At 29.3% G+C, this 26,412-nt stretch overlaps 4 protein-coding genes and 1 pseudogene across 32 annotated transcripts in view; 1 reads left to right on the forward strand and 4 right to left on the reverse strand.

Annotated features, from left to right (window-relative positions):
- Positions 1–738, reverse strand: part of LOC139814467 (uncharacterized) — a 35,188-nt gene extending 34,450 nt beyond the window's left edge. For all 12 annotated transcript variants that reach the window (XM_071780757.1, XM_071780780.1, XM_071780752.1 and 9 more), the window contains exon 1: positions 343–738. In XM_071780757.1, the coding sequence (XP_071636858.1) occupies positions 343–540 (198 nt within the window). In that variant the 5' untranslated portion in view covers positions 541–738. The remainder of the gene's footprint in view (positions 1–342) is intronic.
- The window catches only part of LOC139815425 (non-structural maintenance of chromosomes element 3 homolog), a 233,773-nt gene that overhangs the window by 111,080 nt on the left and 96,281 nt on the right, over positions 1–26,412 (forward strand). For 5 of the 10 annotated variants that reach the window (XM_071782378.1, XM_071782417.1, XM_071782451.1 and 2 more), the window contains one exon: positions 747–872. The gene's annotated coding sequence lies outside the window, so the exon portion shown is untranslated. Of the gene's footprint in view, positions 1–746; positions 873–8,953; positions 9,159–9,289; positions 9,457–26,412 lie in introns of those variants that run through there. The other 5 variants (XM_071782359.1, XM_071782354.1, XM_071782389.1 and 2 more) reach the window with 2 other exon arrangements.
- On the reverse strand, positions 869–7,445 carry LOC139814676 (uncharacterized). 4 transcript variants are annotated; one of them, XR_011732515.1, is made up of 11 exons: positions 7,309–7,445; positions 6,986–7,218; positions 6,428–6,547; positions 6,191–6,308; positions 5,294–5,558; positions 4,978–5,094; positions 4,409–4,499; positions 4,211–4,356; positions 3,828–3,960; positions 2,004–3,759; positions 869–1,799 (listed from the first exon to the last, which is right to left on the reverse strand). XR_011732515.1 is itself a non-coding variant. In XM_071781119.1 (10 exons), exons 1-10 carry the CDS (start codon positions 7,376–7,378, stop codon positions 3,706–3,708), a joined length of 1,347 nt encoding a protein of 448 aa, XP_071637220.1. In that variant the 5' UTR covers positions 7,379–7,445; the 3' UTR covers positions 869–3,705. The 4 variants fall into 4 exon arrangements, 3 of the variants coding, with proteins under 3 accessions (XP_071637220.1, XP_071637243.1, XP_071637233.1); XM_071781119.1 differs by having other exon boundaries at positions 869–3,759; XM_071781142.1 differs by lacking the exon at positions 4,409–4,499 and having other exon boundaries at positions 869–3,759; positions 5,294–5,451.
- LOC139814526 (uncharacterized) lies at positions 8,399–17,656 on the reverse strand (annotated as a pseudogene).
- LOC139815196 (uncharacterized) lies at positions 17,802–23,019 on the reverse strand. Of its 6 annotated transcripts, none has more exons than XM_071781931.1 (12): positions 22,414–23,019; positions 22,169–22,195; positions 21,999–22,047; positions 21,672–21,917; positions 20,450–20,569; positions 20,230–20,347; positions 19,800–20,061; positions 19,522–19,638; positions 19,343–19,433; positions 18,784–18,929; positions 18,464–18,596; positions 17,802–18,376 (listed from the first exon to the last, which is right to left on the reverse strand). In XM_071781931.1, exons 4-12 carry the CDS (start codon positions 21,813–21,815, stop codon positions 18,326–18,328), a joined length of 1,182 nt encoding a protein of 393 aa, XP_071638032.1. In that variant the 5' UTR covers positions 21,816–21,917; positions 21,999–22,047; positions 22,169–22,195; positions 22,414–23,019; the 3' UTR covers positions 17,802–18,325. The 6 variants fall into 6 exon arrangements, with proteins under 6 accessions (XP_071638032.1, XP_071638061.1, XP_071638023.1 ...); XM_071781960.1 differs by having other exon boundaries at positions 21,672–21,935; XM_071781922.1 differs by lacking the exon at positions 22,169–22,195.

Below are 26,412 nucleotides of genomic sequence, written 5' to 3' on the forward strand. Positions count from 1 at the left end.
CTTGTAGTTTGAAACTTCAGTTATAATATCCAAACGTTTATTTCCATAAATTTATATATTTTTTTAAGATATCCAGACACAGGTACGTGTCCAGCTATTGGTACATTTACCTGCTCTTAAGTGTCCGGGTATTGGTACCTTTACCTTACTGTGTATAATAAATTAGTAAGAAAAGAAAGTAATTAATATTTGAGTATAATTGTATCGCAATAATTTTATTTTAAAGAAATAAATTATTATACAATATATTTATATTTAAATTGAAATCTGATAGATGTAACTCTTTGTTATATAGTATTTGACAGCTTAATTTATAATAGCAAAATTAAAATCTTAGCGTACTTGGAATATAATAAAACTTATCAGAACCCCAAGAAGTAAAATGAACTGAAGTTTAACGATTGGCGATCGTTGGTAAGGCCACAAACCAACGCCAAGCAACAGAATTCGGTTTACTCTAAAATGTTGAGTTTCCAGACAGATCATCTCTTCATGAACACAGAAATACATTTGACGGAAAAACATTGGATGGAAATCCATTTATTCTTCTTTTTTTCTCTTCATTAATCGTGACCTTTTTTTCTACTATCGCAAATTTTTTTTCGTAATCTTTCTTATTTGACATTAGTATGATGTAAAGCCATAGAAAATACAACTAAAATATTAGACATTGGTAATTTAAGAAATTTCCTTCTGAAGAAGTTCATGAATAAACGATTGATTTCACACTAAATTCAATTTAACAGGTGTTCTTTTCTCACGGAGGAACGTTCGTAGGCGGACTTCTGTCGTACAGAAGTCGCGCAGTCGCAATCGCCACTCTTCGAGCACCACAGTTCCGCGTGCTTCATTCTGTAGTGAACGCTCATAAGGTATGTTCATCTAAGCAATATGAACCCTTTCGGTACGAAGTGATGCGAACGGCCCTTCAGTGGCCGAAGCGTCGATCCGCCGATATACCGATTCGGCCGAGAGAGCTAGGCACTCGACGTTCAACGTCTTCAATTAATATATGTAATAAAACTCAATAACAAAAACAATTTAAAAAATTTATCAACAGAAGCATTTCAAGTTAACATTTCAAGTTGCTCGGCCGCAGTGAGCAGCATGTGAACAGTGACTATAGTGCTCGGCTGCAGTGATCTGTATAATGGACAGTGACTATAATCACTATCCGTACCGAAAGGGTCAAATATTGGCATGTTTCAAATTAGTAAATTATGTTAATGTTAGTATTTTTATAGTATCAGGTAATGTCATCGCAAAAATAATTTTGTTTTTTCCAGCAAATATAATTTTACTATTGTATAATTATAATTATGTATTTTTAAACATGTCATATTTTTAAACAATTATTTTTAAACATCTATTCTTAATGCTTACTTTTTTAAAATTTCCTGACATTTGCGCCATTTAATTGCTCCCAAAGAGGATTATATTTAGTTTTAAACCAATAATAATAAATTATTTGTTTTTGAATACGCTGGTTTTAATATATCAATATGCACGTTACAATCAATAAAATAATAATATATATCGGAAATAATTTTGAATAATTCTTTTATTATCGACATCTCTTTTCCATTAATTTGACAGTATTGAAGTCTACGTTCTCTCCGTTTAATATTCATACAATCATTGCAACATTGTCATTAATACTTTATATTTAATCTCTTTAGAGATTATACAGTGCTATATATAGATCGACATGATTATTGATTCCTATAATAAATAAATGTGAAGTAGTAAGTAGTAAGATCTGCAGGGTTCAGGAGCTCATGAGAATTTTCTGTGTTTGTCTGTTAAAAAGAATCTTGGATTATGTTCTATACAGGCTGTTCAATAACGTTAGTATTGAAATTTAAGAGCAAGTAGTACTCATGAAATAAAACTAAAAAGTCTTAATAAGCAGTACTTCAAAACAATTTATTTCTGAGTTATGAAGCATTCGATGTATTTTCCATTTATTTCACGAGTATGCATTTTATAATGTATTTACTTACATGCAACCGCTCGTACACTCATCCTTCACTTCTAAGGTCGACGAATAATCAGTATCGTCGACGTGACAGTTTTCAATTCTCTGTGTCAGTTTGTCCACGAACGCTCGCGAATGGCCATCTATTATCATTGCACATTGATTACTTACCCTTGTATTGTTCAGCATTCAAACGAAATCTTCTGAAAAATAACTTATTTTTACACAAATTCTGAAATGACTAACATCCATTTCATGTATGACAGATAATTGTTTTCAAGAAAAGTGGATAGGACATTGTGGTTCAGTTGAATGGTTATCTCGCTCGGAACATTTGAAGAGCATGATGTATGTACACCACATCAGTTGACACATTGGATGAACTGATACAGAAAATTGAAAACTCTTGTTAACAAATACAAATTAAATCTGGAATTTTTGAATGTGTTCGATCTTCAATGACAAAGCGTGTCAAATTATGTGTTGAAATGAACGGAGAGCACATCGAACATCTGCTGTAGATTAAATTTATTTTTTATTTATTACAGCAGAAAATGCTTCATAACTCAAAAATAAATTTGGAGTAATGCTTATTAAGACTTTTTGGTTTATTTTTATCAGTACTACATACTCCTAAAATTTGGTACCACCTTTTTTTAACACCCTGTACATGATGTACGCTGCTAGTGCTGCAGTGTCGATGACATTATAGAAAAGCACCAGTGACCTACGATTTATTTTGCAGCCCAAACATTGAAGCACGCGCCCAAAATTTCATTATAGTAAGAAAATCTTTTTTTTTACAACACCTCCACGGAAAGTCCGACTTTCCATGCCTGTAGAGCAGGGAGAAAGTGATCAATCGCACGCCAGAGCTTACTTTCCTCCCCAGGGAAAAAAATTGATACTTTCTGCTCCGTCAGACCCGTATGGCGTCCAATTGGCCACTTTTACTACGCTCTACAAGGATTTAAAAGTCGAACATTTCCGTAAAAGTGTTGTGAAAAATATCGTATGCACCACGGGTCGAAAGTTTTTTCAGACTCATATAATTGCCGCCCGAGCCGAGGCAAACTTCACACTCGTCTGAAAACGCAGCTTTCTCCCCTTAGCACAATATACTAATACTATACGAATACGCTATATAGAAATCGTTCTTGGACATGAAATACATCCCCTTGTATATGTAGGTTCTACTGGCCAAAGACGTGACTCAACTGCGGGCTGATTTTGTAACTCTTAACGACAGTTTCGTTTATCATTATATTGTCGTTGCGCTGCTTTTTTACCATGTATAATATTTGCGCAACGATAATATAACGATAACAAAACCGCCGTTAAGGGTTACAGAATCGCTGGACGTATTGCAGTTGTCGGCAGCTATTATGTTTGCCGCGACTTGAATGAAAGGCAAAAGGAAAACATTAAAACAAGCTAACTTTGCACTACTTGCAACAATTGAGTATGCGACAAACATCTTATAAGCAAGTTAACGTGCTATTACTGTATCCAAGTTTCCTCGTAATTATTCTAAACATTGTAGGTTACCATATTTTGAAATTATAATAGAATAAAAAGAATGCCTCTTTTCCATTAATTTGACTGTATTAAAGCCCACGTTCTGTCCGCTTAATATTTGTACAATGCATTGCAATATATTATCATTAATTATGCATACTTTATATTTAATCTGTTTAGGGATTATGCAGTGCTATAAATTGGCATGATTATTGATTCGTATAATAAATAAATGTGAAGTAAGATATTGATGCGCTGGCCAGCTGCAATAAAAGATATCTTTTTCAAATGTTTGAAATATATTATATCGAATATATTGGGATATAATTACCGTGACGAAGCATTCTAAGGACCCTTTAATCATTCCGCCAACAAATATCTGTAAAGTTTTATTGCCCCTTTGCAATAGGAACAATATTAACTTCTGTATATGTAAGGGAGCCATATACCATTGAACGTTGTATCTATATGAAATGACGATTAAATGCGATCAATATCAATAATTCTATGATGATAAAATAATTCATTTATAATTTAAATTAATTCTCTCTTATAAATATTATAACGCATAGTTATCTTACGAATTATTTATCTTTAACTTTGTATGAATTTTGTATCGTATTATGTATTTCTTAATTCCAGCTTGTGTGTGTGTGTGTGTGTGTTTATTGCACAAATTTTGACTCTTGCGTATCACATGAGAATATTTCTTACACTGTAGCAAATATGCCATTGTTTTCATCCATAAGTTGTTGCGAAATATCGTTGCAGAGGAAAGTATATAAATAATACATATTTACATATATTAAGGACTGTAACACTTTCCCGCTAATTTGTCCAGATGATATCTCTCGAAAAATCTAAAATGCGAGCTATTTACTTGAAAGTTTAAAAATAGAAAACCAAACTTACTCGATAAAGATTGAGGCTCGCGTAAAGCAATCCATTCAATATTAAAACGAAGAACGTTATGTTAAATGAAGATAGAAAAGTTTTGAGTATCCTTTAAGAAGGAATAGATATTAGTAGCTGTACAATACGTATCGTAACATGCAGAAATAATCTCAGAGATAAATTCTTTAGCCATTTCCGAGTGCGATTTCCATTTGATGCTAACACTGTTTTTTTTTTAATTACCTTTTTTCCGATATTAAATGTTAATATTTATTATATTTAAGTTAAAATAATATAGCTAGATAAAGTTTCTAATAAAAGTTTTTGAAAAATGGTTTAAATTGAGTGGTAAAATGGTAAAATTGAGTAAAATTTAATTATGTAGGTATTAATTTAAAATTAATTCATACAATTATTATAAATTTATATCGCAAGAGTCACACGTTTTAAATTATTTATAACTTAAGAAATATCAATAAGTTGATATTTTTTTCTGAAAGAAATATTGACGTCAGTAAGAACTTATATCTGAACTAAATTCCAGATATTACGATACATCCTGTGCATCTGTTTAATGACCACCATACTTTAAAGCTTTGCGATGCATATCTACGGCATAAATGATGCTCTTGTGAATCAAACTCGCACTTTTCGTGCCGCTCATTCGTGTAATACTGATTGTCATGATCCGCTCCATACGGTAACTGTAAATAACTGAAATGTTAACTATAATTGTATAATAATTTACATTTGCATAATGTGAGTTGTGTCACGTTACCACGTGCAAAAATTTTAAAATAAATCCTAATATAAAACCAACACAGTTTCACAATTGATTTGATGCAACGTAACAAATATTTACAACACAAATTTAAGTAATCTTCTTACCATTAATTTTCTTACCTGGTAATCTTTAACATTCCGCAGACATGTTGCATGTATAATATGAACATTGTTCCTATCGCTACTATTGTAAGCCCTCCTATGCAGAATGCTGCATCCGTATGCAATATAATTAAATAAAAATATCTTTCTTGATCGATGAAGTACTCTGTGACGATCTGTAACGATGGATTTGGCCGGGACGCGTTTGCAGAGAATACAATATCGTATATGTATGGCAAAAATGGTGTAAGAATAAAAGAAGTCACGCTGAAGACAACGAGCACTACAGAACGATTTGAAAAACAATAGTAAAAAAATTATTAATTAATGTTTTTAAATATTATTGCATATTCTAATTTTTTTTTTATTTAATCTTCCAACCTTCTATGAAATATCGTCCAATATACATGGCTATACATGGCTACTTTAAATTCCATGCTCGCATATACATGCGCTTCTCAAAATATATTAGAAACAGACAAAAGTTTGTAAAGAAGGGTATTTTGATTTCAAGAATATTATTTGGTCGGAATTTTCTATAGAGGTGTCTTTTCATTTATGCTGTGTGTAACATATAGTATAAGGATGGCACGAAAAGACGCCGCAAAGATTTCAGATAATAATGAAGCAATGTATACAGTGTATACATACGTGTGATGACTTGATGTATAATAATATCACCACACATACCTATGTGCGCATTGCTTTATTATCTATAAATTAATTGCTTAAAAAAGCACTGCGCTTTTGCTGTTTATGTTGTTAATTTAAAAATACGATTACGAAATTTGAGGCACAATACTCTACAACCGCAAATATGTCGTCATGTCATTTAATTAATAGAAACAGTATTTGAATTTAAATAAAACCTGCATATTTCCTGATGAATAATGAAAAACTGAGAGATTGTCTTACGCGTAAGTGCTTCAGTATAACGTTTAGCAACGCTCCAGTATTTTTCTATAATGGCAATTTCTCCTTCGTCTTTTAGATCGTCGTAAGTGTGTTGAAGTAGATCTAATAAATATTTTACCTGTCATCATACAATAATTTTCTATGCTACTTTTTACTTAAAAGTTGATACGGACTGTATCACAACACTGTTATTTGGACACGCATTTGTCCAAATAAAGAATAATTCTTATCACTTACAAAATCCATGTTAAAGTGGAACGAGAAGTATGTTATCACGAAGTTAAAAAAGACGGTTGTGACAGAGAGAATTTCAATAACTAATTGCAGATCGCATTTTGTGGTCGCAAATGTTGTAAACTATGGGAAATAATTTTGCTGAATTATTTGTATTAAAGGAATATTTTGCTTGTGTCGACAAATAGAAAAATTTAAATTATCAATTGTTTTTCTACGCGGAATTCCGCGTAAAAAAACAATTGATAATTTAAATTTTTCTATTTGTTGACAAGCAAAATATTCCTTTTGTTCAACTATTAATAGTTGAACAAAAAGCGCAATGTATGTATAATCATACTTACATCACAGAGTAAGTATAATATAATAAAAATATACTATTTTAATATATATATATATATATATATATATATGTATTATAATTATATACATATAAATTTAAATGTGAAACAAGTTGCTATCAATAGCAATGTGGTAATTAATTAATAATTAATACATTATTATTATCATTATTAAATAAGAACATTTCTCGTAAAAAACTACTAAAATATATTGACTTACTTGAAATATGATAAAACTTCCCAGAATTCCATAATGCAAAGTCAGTTGCAATTGAACAAGTTTGGATTGTTTATAAGGCCACAAGCCAATCGCGAGCAAAAGAATCCGATTGAGACTAAAGTACCGATCCTTCGCGCTGATCATCTCTTCGAGCATCGAAACACATGTGACTGCGAAGATGTCGAGGACATTCCGTTCATCCCCTCTTTTCGACCGATCGATTGATATTCCTTCTTTTAGCGTAAATTTTACCATTAAACTTATAGTAACCATTAAAGAACATTATGAAAAAATTCAAACACTTACAATTTTGCAATTTTTACCTTCGAAGAGGTCTATGATTAAGCGATCGATGCGACGCATAGGGGAATACAACAGATGTCTTCTTCTCATAAAAATGAAGAAGAAAGGACTTTCGTGAAGAGAATATTCACGTAAAAGTCACTCTGGCGCATTCTGTTGTTTTCGGTTGTTGCTGGGGGACTTTACACATTTACACATTACTATATATATATCTATATGTTTGATATTTGAAAGAGAGTAAGTTATCAATTTCAAATATATCGACACGTTTTTATCAAGTTCGTGTTGTCGCATGTCACAAGCAAATAATATCACAATGGAAAAATAGTTATATGTTTTATACCTTTTTGTATTTTTCTTTACACATACCATTCATGTCATTTATGAACAGAACATTTTAAAAAATTGTAAATGCTAGTATATATAGGTATAAACTAAATTAGCATAAATTATTTTGTTATGGCTGACGCGTATCATTGTAAACATTGCTTATAAAAAATTAATGATCGAAAATACAGTACAAAATTAATTGTTCTTATATTTTATATATTTAAAGAATGCGACATGTACATACATTATTTTCATTTTTAAATCCTTTTGCAAAAGCCTAACAAAGTAATATTTTGGATTAAATAATTTTTTCACAACACCTCCACGAAAAGTTCGACTTTCGATGCCTGTAGAGAGGGGCAAAAGTGGCCAATTTCACAAGCAGGGCTTACCCTGAAAAAAGGGAAGAAAATTGATACTTTCTACCCGGTATAGCGGGCGGAAAGTATTAATTTTCTTCCCTGGGGAGGAAAGTAAGCCCTGGCGTGAAATTGGCCACTCTCGCCCCTCTCGAAGCATGGAAGTCGAACATTTTCGTAAAGGTGTTGTGAAAAATATCACCTGTGCACCTCGGGTCGAAAACTTTTTCAGACGAGTGTGAAGTTTGCCGTCCGAGCCGAAGGCGAGGCAACTTTCTCCCCTTGGTGCACAATATACTATTATTTTCCATGTTTTGCTTGTGTGGAGCGAAATCTCCAGCTAAACTACATGTTCAAAAGTAAGGTTTTTTCCTTTTTCAATAATATAAATAATACAATAAGTAATATATATATATATATATATATATATATATATATATTATTAAATTTTAATTAATTATACATATACCATGCTATTAGATTTATTTTTTCAGTCTTTTTTAGTGTATCGAATATATAACAGCAAAGTAAGATATCGAAGCCTTCACCAGCTGCAATAGATTATATCATTTAACCCATATTCATCGTATGCTATCTTAAGTAAATTCTGATATACGATATATTTTTTTTTACCGTAGCGAAACATTCGAACGATCCGTCAAATAGTCCTTTGATACTCAAAGTGAATTTTTTGGTGCCTCTTTGCAATAGAAACAGTATCATTTTTGTATGTATAAGGGAGTCATATACCACTGAACGCTGTACCTGCGAAATTAGACGAACAAAAATTGGGAGTTTGAAAAAAAAAAATTATTTAATAATAATAATTAACATACTCTCTAATCATTCTATAAATAAGATATTTACCTTTATTTTTAATATAAATATGCACAAATTGCTTATGTGTACGCACATATAATAATATTCTATATAATAAAATTTTCTTACGCAGTAACAAATACGTAATTAGTATGATCAATAACGTTCTGCCCGGCATAGTTGGCTAGGAACATGTATAAAATACAAATTGTTACGAATAGAAAGGGAAATAATAAATCTTTGACATTATCTTGAGACGAACCAATCTGAGAAATCTAAAATACGATCATTATAGAGAGTAGGTATTACGGAGAGAAGAGAAAGAATTTTCTGCCTACGTTTCATCTGTTATTTTTTACATGGTAAGTGATCTCATTATAACCAGAATTCTGACTCATTTAATTGAAGAAAAAAAACAGATTTATACGTAGAATTAATTATAAATATCAATTAAATAAAGTTATTAATAAAAGTACATTCTCTCTTGTTATAGATTTATAGAACTACATTATGGAATATTAAACACCCTTTCCAAATAAAGATTTATCGAGACTTACTTGGAAGAGATTAAGGCTCAAAGAGACTACTCCGACTGCTATTAGACAGAATAGCATTGTCTCAAATTTAGATACCAAGAGTTCAGACAATCTTTAAACACAAGTAAATATTATTATATGACTTATATGTATAATTCTTGCATACTAACTTCATAGCTTGCCGATGCATATCTATAGCACAAATTATCCCTTCGAATATTACTTTCTCATTCTTCTTACTAATGTTTTTCAGCATATTGATTCTCATTACACGTTCAATACGATAACTATAAATAACATATTTATCGAGTACATATACTTTCTTTGTTTTTACAAGTTAAACTTTATTTTCAGATCCTTTTTTTTTCGAAATATAATAACAATTCCTTTTGTTTAATTTATAATTTAAGGTAACAAACAGAATTTCTATTTATAATAATAATATAATTTCCTTTATAATTTGAATTTTTGTAACCATTTCTATATTTCTAGCATACCTGGAGATTCTAAACATTCCACATGTAAGTTGGAGATACACAATAAGCATTGTTCCTCCAGCTATTATTATAAACAGCCCTATGCAAAATGCTACGTTGATATGTAATAGAATTAAAGAGAAATATCTTTCTTGATCGACGAAGTATTCCGTTATGAATTGCATTCGACATGCTTGAGAAACATTTATTGGCAAAACATCAAAAGTACTCGATAAAAATTCAGCAGCAATAGAAGTAAATACACTGCAAACGCCAAATACTAAAGAATGTTTGAAAGTAACTTGTATAATTTTCTGTCAAATAATATCTTAAAATATTGCTTTACGTATATGTATATTCTATCTCAAATTTTATATTTCATCAAACTCAATTATAATCGGCTTCTACTATTATTCAACTCATAATTCTACACGTTGAAATTTTATTCTTTATATCAAGCGAACACTATCTACTAATTGTTTATTCTTTATATTTAAATATCTTTAATCCAAAAATCATTATTTCTCTCCCAATATATTATACAAAACATGTATTTTAATGGAGTGATGTATCATACATATGTGTGCAGATAAATTATTGTTATTTGTCAAGATTAATTTGTCTTCTACTGAAGTAGCTTGCACGTAAACAAGACGAACTATAAGCAAATGCAAATCTAAAAATATTATCTTACTTGTAAGTGCAGCCGTGTAACGTTTTCCATTATAGCCATACTCTTCCATGATAGTGTTTTCACATTCATCTTGTAGTTTATCGTATACGTGCTGAAGTTGCGTCAATAAATTCTTTACCTGTCAATCCAGTAACTTTTATACCACCTTTGTGTATATTTTTTCAGAAAGATCGTTGAGTATAAAAATGTTAACTTACAGCTTTCATGTTACAAGCAAAAGAGATGTAGTTTATCATAAAGATAGCAAAGGAAAACGTGACAGACAGAATCTTGACGATGAGATCCGAAGTACATTTTGAAGTTAAAAATGCGGTAAACTGCAAGCAATAATTTCATTAAAATGCTTGTATTTGAAATTTGTTTTTTATACATTTCATAACTTCTAAATTATAGAATTGTTACTTTATATGTATATAATAATTTTACAAAAGAAAGATAATAATAATTATGTACGTGATGTCTTGCAACTATTGTACAATATTTAAATAGAACAGAGATTTTAATAAAAGACAAAAATTCTAAAAGTCAGAATTACAAGAATATTCAAAAAGTAAGCAATCAATCAAAATCAGTAAATAGTATTTTTTAAACCTTAAGTAAATTTTTTTACTTAATATTAGTATTTTTTAAATTTTACAATATCAATTCTGATATTACACATGTACGCGCACCTATCATTAAATATTGATCTTCATATCTAAGGTAATATTGATTTTCTCTGTTCCGCTGACATACAATGTTGGTTTCTTATATACACTGCTTCTATGTACATGTATACATTTTAACAACCAGCTATACATTAGCAAGTTAATTATCAATGGCAGGGCTTACTCGTTACATGCAAATTATTAAAAATTTTAGATTATTGAAAATTTAATTGTTTATTTAAAAACAATTATTAGATGTAGCGAATTATTAAATAATCTAATGTTTGTTTTTATTGAAAGAATAAAGTTAAAACGTATTTTGTTTTTGTCGAAAAACAGAAATGAATATATACATATATTATTGTTCTTCCTAAATTGTTATTAAGTAAAAAAGATCACAAATCACAAATATTCATTCAAATGTTTATATTTTCTGCAGCTAATAAATCTTCCTTTCTTTGTTTATTAAAATTACAAAATTTTGAATTTTATATTTGAATAGATAAATCTCACGGTAATCATCAATGTTTTGATCGCTTATAATTAACATTGATATTTCTAAGACTTTTTATAGTAATTGTACTCTTCAAAAGATACTGTTAGAGTGTTACACAATGAAGTGAACATATTGTAATACAATTAATACATGAAATAATTTTCTTTTTTATATAAATTATTATATTAAATTATGTATATGATAATAAAAGATGTAATATAAATTATCTAAAAGTACAACTTTTTTAGATAATTTATATCTACTTTATATCAAATATACAAAGTATATAACTTATCTAAAAGTAATAATATTTAAGAAAAGAAATATAGTCTTACTTGAAACAAAACAGCAGTCGCAAGAATAATCAGGAAGAAAATAAACCGAAAACGTACGAGTTTCGTTCGTTGATAAGGCCACAGCCCTACAGCGAGTAAGAGAATCTTATTAAGACTAAAGTATTGGGCTTCGATAGAGATCATTTCTTTGCAACCTCCAAAATAAGACTGCGAAGATATCGAAGGCATGATTGCTCCCTCCTTTTTGCATTCATTAAACAGATATTCTATGGCTGCTCTCTTTTGGTATAAATTTTAACGCAATTTTCCTAATGTCGTTCGTACGCAAGACGGCACGAGACACTATCGTGAGATCAAAACATTCGCATTTTAATAATATTTCTCACAAAAGCTATGATTAAGCGATCGATTTAATACCAGTGAAATTCAGCAGATGTTCTATTTCGCATAACAAAATTACTCGTGAGAGAACTATATTTCCGCGAGAACAATACAAGAGTTGCGCATGCGTATTTAACACTTGAAATTCATGACTTTACACGCTTTATTCCTGTTCGTGCAATCGTAAGAGTTTTATCTGCAAGGAGAATATGTCCATCCCTTCAGTCTTAAGTATATGTATTATTAAACATTCAAGTTATTGTTCAAGGTAATACATTATTCTCTTTTCCTTCTCTATCAAAGCATAAGAATACGTATTTTATGTTCTTCATAACTCCACCGTCGTACCAACAAAAAACTTAAATTTAAAGTTTTAAAAATATTTATGCTAATAATAATTATATTTATCTAAAAGTAATATGTGTCGGCAAATATATTTCTAACAGAGATAATCATGTTTAAACGCAATGCAATGTTAATTAAATTTTTAACCCAATTTTATTTTAAAGTATAGTAATATGTGATTTGCTCCAATATCCATTATGAATATGTGATATGCATCAACGTCTTTGATTGAATAATTTCATGTGTGATATTTTATATCTCTGCATTTGAAATGTTTCATTTATAAACAACACTATCAATTAATCTGTTTACTCAAAATTATATACAACTGAATTTTATACAAAATATGAAATAAAAATATCAAGAATTTTTAATTAATTATTGCATATTGTTTACATTCTAATATAATTAAGTTTTATTTTTTGTTTATGTTTGTATAGAATACATAACGGTAAAGTAAGATACCGAAGCCTTTACCAGCTGTAACGAATAATATTATTAAGTATGTTTATTATGTTACAAATCAAATAGATATACATATAGCAACACATGATATACGATTTTCTTACCGTCGCAAAACACTCTAACGATCCAATAAACAATCCACCGACACTCAAAGAAAAATTTTTGGCGCCTCTTTGCAACAAAAAAAGTATAATTCTTTGTATGTGTAAGGGAGCTAGATACCATTGAACGCTGTACCTGTGAAAATAAAATTGGTCAAATTAAAAAAAAAACGATATTTTAAAAGAGAAAAAGAAATACATAAATAATATTCAGTACACTTCGTACGTTTTATAGATAAAGTGCTTGTTTACTAAAGGCAGATAAAGTGCATGCAAATACAATATATATACATATAATAACATCTGATAAAAAAGTCTTTTACGCAGTAATGAATACGTGACTAGTATGATCCATAATGTCTTGTCCAACATAATTAGCAACAAACATGTATACAATGCTGGCCATTACGAACAAAACGGGAAGTAAAAATTCGTTGATATTATCATCAAATGCACTAATCTGAAAAATATAATATAAGAAATTCGCGAACATACTGATTTATTTGCGTTTGGATTGCAGCAAGTTGCTTTAGAAAATATGCTGAGTTATAGAAATGGTGAAATATGCAAAATTGTTAAGAATTACAAAATTAATATTTATAAACGAAAATTTATACGCAAAATTAGAAGTATTAGAAACAACACATTCTTTTTATGACCCGAATAGTAAATTATAATGTAACATATCTTTCAAATGTAGAGATTTGTTAGATGACTAAGACTTACTCGGAAGAGATTGAGACTCAAAGAAATTACTCCTACTGCTATTAAGCAGAACAGCATTATCTCAAACTTGGATATCAATAATTCAGACAATCTTCAAACATAAACAAATATTATTTTATGATATATTTATTATATTTCAAATCCAATTAAGCTATCAATTGAGCCTACTTAAAATTTGATCGGTTCAGTCGTTTATAAGATCCGATAATCTAACGGTCTCTCAACTCGACGGTTCGCGTAAAGATACACGATCTGTCTCGCTGCGTACACTTAGCGCGAGACTACCGTGTCTCTTGATATGTAGATATATTATGTACATACTAACTTCATAGCTTGCCGATGAATATCGATGGCGCATATTATTCCTTTAAATATCAAAATTTCGTTCTCTGAGGTAATATTTTGTAGCACACTAGTTCTCATTACGCGTTCAATACGATAACTATAAAAAATATGTTTGTTTACTTGTTTATCTTTTGCCTTTTAAAAATTATCTTTAGATTTATCCAAAATAATTATATAATTTTGTTTATAATTAGAATTTTTGTAGCTTTCTCTAGATTTGTTTTATACCTTGAGATCCTAAACATTCCACAGGTATGTTGGAAATATGCTACGATAATTTAAAAAAATGTATTTATCAAACTTTATTTTTTTTGCCTTTTAAAAGTGAATTATATCTTTAGATTTATTCAAAATTATTATACAATTTTGTTTAAAATATGAATTTTTTAACCTTTACTATTTTTTATACCTTGAGATCCTAAACATTCCGCAGGTATGTTGGAGATATGTTATAAGCATTGTTCCTATCGCTATCATCGCGGTACATCCTATGCAAAAAGCTGTGTACGTATGCAACACAATTAAATAAAAGTGTCTTTTTTGATCAATAAAATATTCCGTTGTAATAAGTAAATCACAAGATTGAGATACGTTTCTCGATAAAATGATGTTGAAGATACTTGACCAAAATTGAGCGACAATAAAAGCAAATATGCTACAAGCGGCAAGTGCTACAAAGTGTTAGAAAGGAAATTGTTATACAAATGTCTGCGTATAAAAATATTCACATTGCCTTTTGTATTATGTGTGAAGTAAAACGTGTAGTAATGTAAAATTAAAAATTTGTCTTACTTGTAAGTATAACTGTGTACCATTTGGCATTGTAGCTGTATTTTTCTATAATAATGTTTTCATATTCATCTTTTATATCGTTGTATATATGCTGAAGTTGGGCCAGTAAATTCTTTACCTGTCAGCCCAGTAACATTTTATATCGTCATTTATATTTTTCACAAGTTGTGGAATATAAATGTTATTACAGAGATGTTAATTCAATCGAGTGTCTTTAACTTACAGCTTCCATATTAAAAGCAAAGGAGATATATTTTATCACAAACGTAGTAAAAAAAGATATAACAGAGAGAACCTTGACGATGAGATACGAAGTGCATTTTGAAGTTAAAAACGTGGTGAACTGCAAGCAATAATTTCATTAAAATGCATGTAAAAAATCTATTTTTTAAATATTTTATAATTTTTAATTTATATAAGCTTAATTGCTATGTATATATATATGTAGAGAGAGAGAGAGAGAGAGAGAGAGAGAGAGAAAAGACCAGGGCTATCTGTCTACGGGGCCTATGTGTTCACAGTACTGTTATCTACTATTCCAACAAATAATTGAAAAAAACTTACTTAATCTTTTATTTTCTTGAAAACTTTAATTCTTTATTTAAAGAGAATTATTGTACAAGTATGAGATGAATTATTAAAAGGGTAAATATTTACCCTTACAAACCCCCCTTCAATGATCTTCTCCTTCACATATATTATAAAGATCATCCTCCTGGGTAACCTTCAGAAGGTTTTAACCTAGAACGTTGCTCGTTCTTTATTAAAAAATTATTAACAAAAAAAGTTTGAAAAATATAGCAGTTATTTTAAGTATTAAAAGGCATGAATGATTAATATGTATGTGGAAATAGTACATGTATGAACGAAGAAAAGTCGGTAAATTTAAAGCAGTGGATCGTTAATATATTGAACAGTCTTTTTGTTAAAGCAGAGAATAATTAGCATAGAAAAGGGTAAAAATGAAGATAAAGGGAGGCACCTCCAATGATCTTGACCTTGACATATGTTGTCAAGAACATGACCCTACGTAACTTTTCTTTATAACTTAATCGTCGGTCATTGCTTATTTAAAAGTTATGAACAAAAAAGTTTGAGAAATATACAAGTTCGTGTCAGTACTAAAGAAAGTAAAAAATTCGCTGACATACCTATGTGTCTAGACAGTACATATATGTAGACGGGTGTGGGTGAAGATAGACCTTGGTTTGCATGGAAAGTTGAAAACCCCAACCGTACAATGATAGACCCCGTTTTGACTTATAAGCAGGGGTGGAGTGGGATGGGGTGGCTCTCGCTTTGCATGGAAAGTACAATGCTGTCTAGAGAACCATCCACGCGAAGCGAGGTCCACCTCAACTCGTCCCATCTCTGCTTACAGAGCAAAACAAGGTCTATCATTGTACGGTTCGGGTTTTCAACTTTCCATGCGAATCAAGGTCCACCTCCGCCTACATGTGTACTGTACACACATATTAGCAAATTACTTCCCTTAGTATTGACACAAACTGTTATATTTCTCAGTTATATTTGTTCATAACTTTTTAATAAATAACGAGCGACGGCTAAAACCTTGTAAAGGTTACTCAGCAGAGTGCTCTCTACATTATAGTGAAGGAGAAAGTCATTGAGGAGTGGTTCGTAAAAGTAAATATTTACCGAATATATTTAGTAGTGTTTTTCTAAATTTTGCATATTAAGTAAAAAAAATGTATAATTAAAAAAAACAAATCTTTAATCAAATATTTACATTTTTTGCAGCTAATTAATCTTTCCTTTTTTGTTTATTAAAATTACAAAATTTTGAATTTTATATCTAAATAGATGAATCTTACAGGTAGTCATCAATGCTTTAATCGCTTATAATTCAAAAATTAAAATTGACATTTTTAAGATTTTTTATAGTAATTATTCTTCCAAAGATACTGTTAGAGTGTTGCACGATGAAGTAAAACATCTCGTACAATTATAACACAATTATATAATACATATAATAATTTTGTTTTTTACATAAATTATGACATTAAAATTATATACGTATGATAAAATATGCGATATAAATTACAAAGTATAACTTATCTAAAAATAAAAATATTTGAGAAAAAATATATATATAATCTTACTTGAAACAAAACAGCAGTCGTAAGAATAATCAGGAAAAAGATAAACCGAAATTGTACGAGTTTCGTTCGTTGGTAAGGCCACAACCCCACAGCGAGTAGTAGATACTTATTAAGACTAAAATATTGTGCTTCGATAGAGATCATTTCTTTGCGACCTCCAAAATAAGACTGCGAAGATATCGAAGGCATAATCACTCCCTCCTCTTTGCATTTATTGAACAAATATTCCATGGTTGCTATCTTTTGCTGTAAATTTCAACGCAATTTTCCTAATGTCGTTCATACGCAGGACGACACTACCGTGAGATCGAAACATTCGCATTTTAATAATATTTCTCACAAAAGCTATGATTAAGCGATCGATTTAATAGTGAAATTCAGCAGATGTTCTATTTCGCATAACAAAATTACTCGTGAGAGAACTATTTCCGCGAGAACAATACAAGAGTTGCGCATGCGTATTTAGCACTTGAAATTCATGCCTTTACACGCTTCATTCCTGTTCGTGCAATCGTAAGAGTTTTATCTGCAAGGAGAATGTCCATCCCTTCAGTCTTAAGTATGTATTATTAAACGTTCAAGTTATTGTTCAAGATAATATTATTCTCTTTTCCTCTTCTATCAAAGCGTAAGAATACGTATTTTATGTTCTTTATAACTCCACCGTCGTACCAACAAAAAACTTAAATTTAAAGTCTTAAAAATATTTATGCTAATAATAATATTGATCTAAAAGTAATATGTGTCGACAAATATGTTTCTAACAGAGATAATCAAGTTTAAACGCAATACAATGTTAATTAAATTTCTAACACGATTTTATTTTAAAGTATAGCAATATGTGATTTGCTCCAATGCATTATGAATATGTGCATGATATGCATCAACGTCTTTAATTGAATAATTTTATGTGTGATATTTTATACCTCTGTATAATTACATTTGAAATGTTTCATGTTTTATAAACAATATTTTCAATAAATCTGTTTACTCAAAATTATATACATCTCAATTTTAAACAAAATATGAAATAAATATATCAAGAATTTCTAATATATCCATATTGTTTACATTCTAATATATAATTAGATTTTATTTTTGGTTTATTATTGTATAGAATACATAACAGTAAAGTAAGATACCGAAGCCTTCACCAGCTATAAAGAATGATATTGTTGAGTATATGTTCATTTATATTACGTTACATTAAATATATTGTATTACGTGATATATGATTTTCTTACCGTCGCAAAACACTCTAACGATCCAATAAATAATCCACCAATACCCAAAGTAAAATTTTTGCCGCCTCTTTGCAACAGAAAAAGAATCATTCTTTGTATTTGTAAGGGAGCTAGATACCATTGAACGCTGTACCTGTGAAATTAAATTTCGTTAAATTAAAGAAAAATAATTTGAAAAAGAAAAGAAAATACATAAATAACATTCAGTATACATATATTTGTATATGTACGTTTTACAGATAAAGTGCTTGTTTACTTTCAAGATAGATAAAGTGCACATAAATATATGTGTATATGTATAATAATAAAAAAGTCTTTACGCAGTAACGAATACGTGATTAGTGTGATCTATAATATCTTGCCCAACATAGTTAGCAATAAACATGTATAAAACGGTCGACGTTACGAATACAACGGGAAATACAAATTCCTTGATGTTATCTTCAGATGCACTAATCTGAAAAATCTAATTTGCGAATTTCGCAGACATATCGAGTTATTTACATTTGTGTTGTATTAAATTGCTTCAGTTCACTCACAAATGCTAAGCTATATAAATAATAGAATATGCTAATTCTAAGTGGTTTAAATAATAAAAATTTTGAGTGATATTTGTAAAAGATAATTTATACGCGACATATTTTAATCGGAAGCATCAAGCAAAAAACACGTTGTTTGTTAGCACTAAGGCCGGTACTCATAGTTATTTAAGACTGTCTTAAGTTCAATCTTAAAATATCATGAACCAATCACAGAGCCGTATTAGCGTCTTAAGACATTACTTAAGACAATCTTGAAGACTATGAATACCGGCCTAAATGATAAATTATAAAATATTATATCGTTTAAATGTAAAGTTTATAGAATACTAATACTTACTCGGAATAGATTGAGGCTTAAAGAAAGCACTCCAATTGCTATTAAGCAGAATAACATTATCTCAAATTTGGATATCAATATTTCACACAATCTTCAAACATAAATAAATATTATTGTATGATATACATATTGTATATTATGTAGATTATGTATTGTATATATGTTATATAGATACTAACTTCATAGCTTGCCGATGAATATCGATGGCACATATTATTCCTTTAAATATCAAAATTTTGTTCTCTGAGGTAATATTTTGTAGCACACTGGTTCTCATTATGCGTTCAATACGATAACTATAAAAAATATGTTTATTTAGGTACTATTAGTTTATCTTTAATATAAACTATTAGTTTATCTTCTAAAAATAAATTTTATCTTTAGATTTTTTCAAAATAATTACACAATTTTGTTTATAATTAGAATTTTTGTAGCTTTCTCTATATTTGTTTTATACCTTGAAATCCTAAACATTCCGCAGGTATGTTGGAAATATGCTACGACCATTGTACCCACCGCTACTATCGCGGTACATCCTATGCAAACAGCTGCACATATATGCAAAACGTTTAAATAAAAATGTTTTTCTTGATCGATGAAATATTCCGTTGTAATAATAAAATCACGAGATTGAGATATGTTTCTCGATAAAATGACATCAAGGATTACCAACCAAAATTGAGCAGTAATAAATGTAAACATACCACAAACGGCAAACACTACAAAAAGTTAGAAAGGAATTGTTTGTAACAAATTTCTGCGTATAAAAATATCCAAATTATCTTTTATGTTATGTGTGTGAGATCAAAAGTGTATATAGCGACGTAATATTAAAATATATTTCTAGATTTAATAAAGATTAATCTCTATAAGAAGATTTATCTTACTTGTAAGTATAACTGTGTACCATTTGGCATTGTTGCTGTATTTTTCTACAATAACGTTTTCGTATTCATCTTTTAGATTGTTATATATATGTTGAAGTTGAGCCAGTAAATTTTTCATCTGTCAGTCCAGTAACATTTTATATTGCCTTTATGTATTTTTAAAAGTTTTTAAATGTAAATTTTATTTGAGTCATTAATTACACAGGTATCTTTAACTCACAATTTCCATATTAAAAGCAAAAGTGATGTATTTTATCACAAAGATAACAAAGAGAAATGTAGCAGAGAGAATCTTGACGACGAGATACGAAGTACATTTTGAAGTTAGAAACACAGTGTACTGCAAGCAATAATTTTATGAAAATGTTTACGTTAAAAATATATTTTTCATACATTCCATAACTTTCCAATATTAGGTTTAATGTTTAATTGTTTCTTTATATACAATAATTTTATAAAAATAGTAATTATAATTATATTCATGATGTCTTGCAACTATTGTACATTTAACAACATTTAAACAAAACTAGATTTTAATAGAAACCAAAAATTATGAATCAGAATTACAAGAGTTTTCAAAGTATAAGCAATTAAAATCAGCAAATATGTAGTAATTATCAGATCTCACTATTCACTATACATGTGCACGCGTATATCTGCCATTAAATATTGATTTTCACATGTCAGGTGATATTGATTTTCTCTGCTCTGCTGACATACAATGATGATTCCCTATACACTGCATCTATGTACATTTTACACATTTTAATAGTCAGTTGCACGTTAGCAAGTTATCAATGGCAGCATTTAATTGTTACATGCAAATTATTAAAAATGTTATTGAAAATTTTAATTATATATTTAAAGAGAATTATTATATGTAAAGAATTCTTAAATAATTTAATGTTTATTTTTATTGGAAGAATAAAGTTAAAGTATGTATTTTGTTTTTGTCGAAAAGCAGAAATGAATACATTTATTATTGTTCTTCCTAAATTTTTGCATATCAAGTGAAAAAAGATTTCGTCATTTAAATAAATCATAAATATTGAATAAAATGTTCATATTTTCTGCATCTAATTTATTTTCTTTTTGTTGTCTAATAAAATTACAAAGTCCCTAATTTTATGCTTGAATAGATAAATTTTAGAGGTAATCAATGCGTTGAATGCTTATAATTCGGAAATTAGTTTTGATTGAAATTAACTTTTAAAACTTTTTGTAGCAATTACTTCTCAAAAGATACTGTTAGAGTGTTACATGACGAATGTATGAGACATCTTGCATAATTATATCACAATTAATTTTTATAACAATTATTTATTATTTAATATAAATTATAATATTAAAGTGAAATATGACAATAAATAAGGTAATATATAAATTACAAAGGATAGTTTATCTTAAAGTGATAATATTTAAAAAGAGAAATACTATCTTACTTGAAATAAAATAGCGGTTGTAAGAATACCCAGAGAGATAATAAAATGAAGTCGGACGAGATTCGTTCGTTGATAAGGCCACAAGCCCACAGCGAGAAAGAGAATTTTATTAAGACTAAAATATTGTGTCTCGACACAGATCATTTTTTTATGACTTTCGAAATATTATAGCGATGCTATCGAATAAGCTATGCTTATTCTTCCCTTCTTGCATTCATTGATCAGATTTTTTATGGCTTCTCTTTTCTATAATATAAATTTTAACTCAATTTTTTAAATGTTTTTTATACGCAAGACGGCACACTGTTATAAGATTGGAACACTCACATTTTAATTCTTTAAATCGTTAAACAATTTATTATACTAGTTATTATATCTAAAAAAAAATTGCTAGTTATAAAAATATATTCTTTAGAAACACATACATATATACATTTATATGTATATATTGTATACTTAAACGGAACGATAGTGTCTGTAATAAACAACGTTCTTACGTTTTTGATACTAACAGTAAATGAAATCTGTTAGAATAAAAATAAAAAAGTATAATAGAAACAATCTTAATGATAAGATTGGAAGTTTTAATAATTAAAGATGGGTTAAACTAAAAACGATAATTTTATTGAAATTAACACTTGAATTAAAATATTATTTTTTCGAATATTTAATTACGTACAATTGTTAAACTATAAGTTTTCAATTATTAATTATATCTTTATTGTGTACAATAATATATCACCTTATTTGGAACAAAATAGCGCTTGTCAAAGTATTGAGAAAAAAGCTGAACTGACGACGGATGAATTTTTATTGTTTATAGTTTTATAGGGCCACAAATTCCGTAACAAGCAAAATATTCTTATTAAAACAGAAATATTTCAATATAGATCATCTCTCTATGAGCTCCAGAACATGACTGGGAAAAAAAATAATATTTTTATCCCTTCCTTTTTTGTATTTATCGACCAGATATCCCTTCTCTCTTTTGGCGTAAATTTTAGTGCAATTTTCTTAATTTCATTCGTATATGCAGCACATAATACTGTCGTGAGATCGGAACACTCGCGTTTTAATAACGTTTCTCAGAATAAGGTCTATGATTAAGCGATCGATGTAATGCCCGGCCATAGAAATGTAACAAATAATTTCTTATCATAAGAAGAAAGAAAATAATACTCTTGAGGAAACTACTTGCACGGAAATTACAGGAGAGGCGCGCAAGCGTATTCAGTACTCTTCGATATTTTAGTTTTATACGCCTCACTCACATTTGCGCTTTCATAAGATATCTTTAGGAAAACGTTCGTTTTTTCAGTATCGCTGAACATATCAAGTTATCGTTGAAGGTAATAAGATTCTTCTCTCAAAGAGTAGAAACAATTTTCTACTCCTATTTTTTTTCATTATTTTCTGTAATACATAATTTTATGTGTAATACATTACATTCATTACAATAAAATTGAAATTTGACGCGTTTAAAGGTATACCAATATTAAAATTTATTATTTATATAATAGTAAAGTTTCTTGTGGCAATATATATATCTTAAATAGGGAAAAATTAAAAATTAAACTTAAACTCAACACAAAATATTATTTAGATTTGTATTATATTGTATTGTATGGCTTAGTTTAAAAAAGAAGAGTCCAATAATGCATATTCTGTTTTGATGTTTTATGAAGATATGACACGTACCAATATCTTTGCTTAAATAAATTTTTATTTCGAATATGTGTGTCTCATATCTAAGTAATATTTTTAACTAATCTACTCTTAACTATAATGCTACCAAATTCTAACGTGAATTAATTGTACTATTTGGTTTTGTACTAATTATATCTATATCCCATTTCTATCCATCTTTGTCTTATCGCGTAGAATATATGAATGTAAAGTAAGATACCGAAGCCTTTACGAACTACAACGAATGATATAGTTAAACTTCTCCATTTTGCGTTATGTCATTTTAAATATATTTTGACGCATAATATATCATTCTCTTACCGTGGCGAAACACTCTAACGATCCAATAATAAATAGTCCAACGACACTCCAAATAAAATCTTTGGTGCCCCTTTGCATTAAAAACAGTATCAATTTTTGTATATGTAAACGGAGCCATATACCATTGAACGTCGTATGTACAATATGTTATTTAAACGATGAGAAATGACAATTTGAGAAAGATAAAAAGATTTATCAATAATTTTAGCATACACAGATTATACGTATCTATAAAAAACAATGTTAATCTTTACTTTCAATATAGAATGATATAAAATAAACTTTCGTATGTATAATTGTAAAGTTACAAACAAATATCTTACGCGGTAACAAATATGTGATTATTCTGATTTATTATATCCTGTCCGATATAATTGGCTACGAACATATAAAAAACATGCAAACTGAAAATACAAAAGGCAGCAAAATTTCCTTAGCATTTTCTGCGGACGACATTACCTGAAATATCAGATATTTCGTATCTTGGATATTTCAGGTAAAGTCGTCCGCAGAAAATGCTAAGGAAATTTTGCTGCCTTTTGTATTTTCAGTTTGCATGTTTTTTATATGTTCGTAGCCAATTATATCGGACAGGATATAATAAATCAGAATAATCACATATTTGTTACCGCGTAAGATATTTGTTTGTAACTTTACAATTATACATACGAAAGTTTATTCTATATCATTCTATATTGAAAGTAAAGATTAACATTGTTTTTTATAGATACGTATAATCTGTGTATGCTAAAATTATTGATAAATCTTTTTATCTTTCTCAAATTGTCATTTCTCATCGTTTAAATAACATATTGTACATAATTGATCTTAATCGTAGTTATACTCCGTTTATCTATATACACTGTGTATCAAACTATCCGTCCTACCCGTAAACGCAAGGTGACAGGAAGTTGAAGAGAAATGTTAAGCGCCAATCCTATCCGAAGAATCGAATGAGGGTATTTCCGTTTTCCGGAACTGATCGGAAGTAGTGGCAACTGGAGTCGACTTTGAAATCTTAAATGAGAACATGTCGTGTAGGGTATCGTTGGATAGAGTTTCAAAACAGAATCCTTTTTTATTTGAACATAATTAATCACAGTATCTCCAACCGTTGAGGAGAAACGATTGGAAAATCGAAAGGTGATGATGTCGAAATAATAATACAAAGTTTCGTGACTGAAAAAAAAAACATCTTTTATTGGACCCTACATGTGTTCAACCCTACACATATGTTCCCATTTGAGATTTCAAAGTTGACCCCAGTTGCTACTTATACTTTCTGCTACTTTTGCTTTTTTACTTCGGTCAGTTCCGGAAAACGGAAATACTTTTATTCGATTCTTCGGATAGAATTTGAGGCTTAACATTTCTGTCCAATTTCCTTATGTCACTTCACATTTACGGAAAATTCGGGTGGGACGTGTGGTGCGTGATGTGTGATACACCCTGTATTATATGTTCTAATGTTCATTCTGCTGTACATGTTAGTAAATTAATTTTAACCCTTTCGGTACGGAGAGTGACTATAGTCACTGTTCATTATACTGCTCGCTGCGGCCGAGCAGTGACTATAGTCCACTGTCCACATGCTCACTGCGGCCGAGCAATTTAAAATGTTAACTTGAAATGTTACTGTTAACAAATTTTTTAAATGTTTTTGTTATTGAGTTTTATTACATATAATAATTGAACGCGTTAAACGTGTGCTTAGCTCTCTCGGCCGACTCGCGTATATCGGTGGATCGACATTTCGGCCACTGAAGAACCGTTCGCGTCCCGGTCGCTCCGTAGCGAAAGGATTAAAGAGCGAAAATGAAAATTGATATAATAAAACAAAACAATTATACGTATAATTTTTTAATCAGTATACGTTAGTAACAGATTACATACTCTTAACATAAAATTGTAAATCAAGAAATAATAAATCATCCATAAATCATTATTTTTAGACGATATTCAAGACTTACTCGAAAGAGACAGAGACTTAAAAAAATTACTCCGATTGTTATTAAACAAAACAACATTGCCTCAAATTTAGATACAACTAGTTCGGATAATCTTCAAACACAAATAAATGTTAAATGTTATACGCGTTTTATATTCACATATACATATCTACATAAATACATATATTACACAAATACCAACCTCATTGCTTGCCGATGAATATCTACGGCATAAGTTATCCCTTTAAGTATCAAATCCTCGTTCTTTGAAGTAATATTTTGTAATATATTGATCTTCATTGCACGTTCAATTCGATGATAGCTGTGAACAATATATTTAATATATTGTAAACAATATGTTTATCACATGTAAAATTTTTTATTTATTTGATTACTAAGTAAACTTATTTTTAAAGGAGGGTGTCTAAAAAAGTCGATTTCTGTTTAGAAAAGATGTAAGTAGAAGAGATAGTGTCTTTTATAGATTTTGGCCTCTTGAATAAGAAAAAGCTATCAAAAAGCTTGTGGTGTATCAAAAATATTTTGAAAATCGAGCAAGAATATGATGTATAGAAATTTGGTTGATGTTCAGAGTTATCACAAAACGCATTCCTATTTCACACACAATTGTTTACATTTTCCTTTACACATACTCAAAACACTTCTCCCGCTTCTCCTCCCCAAACTGATGAGATGCGTTTTGTAATAGCTCTATACATCAACCGAATTTGTCACACATCATATTCTTTCTCGATTTTCAAGATGTTCCCAATACACAAACTTTT

Source organism: Temnothorax longispinosus, chromosome 1, assembly GCF_030848805.1.
Source record: "Temnothorax longispinosus isolate EJ_2023e chromosome 1, Tlon_JGU_v1, whole genome shotgun sequence".
NCBI classification, from domain to species: domain Eukaryota; kingdom Metazoa; phylum Arthropoda; class Insecta; order Hymenoptera; family Formicidae; genus Temnothorax; species Temnothorax longispinosus.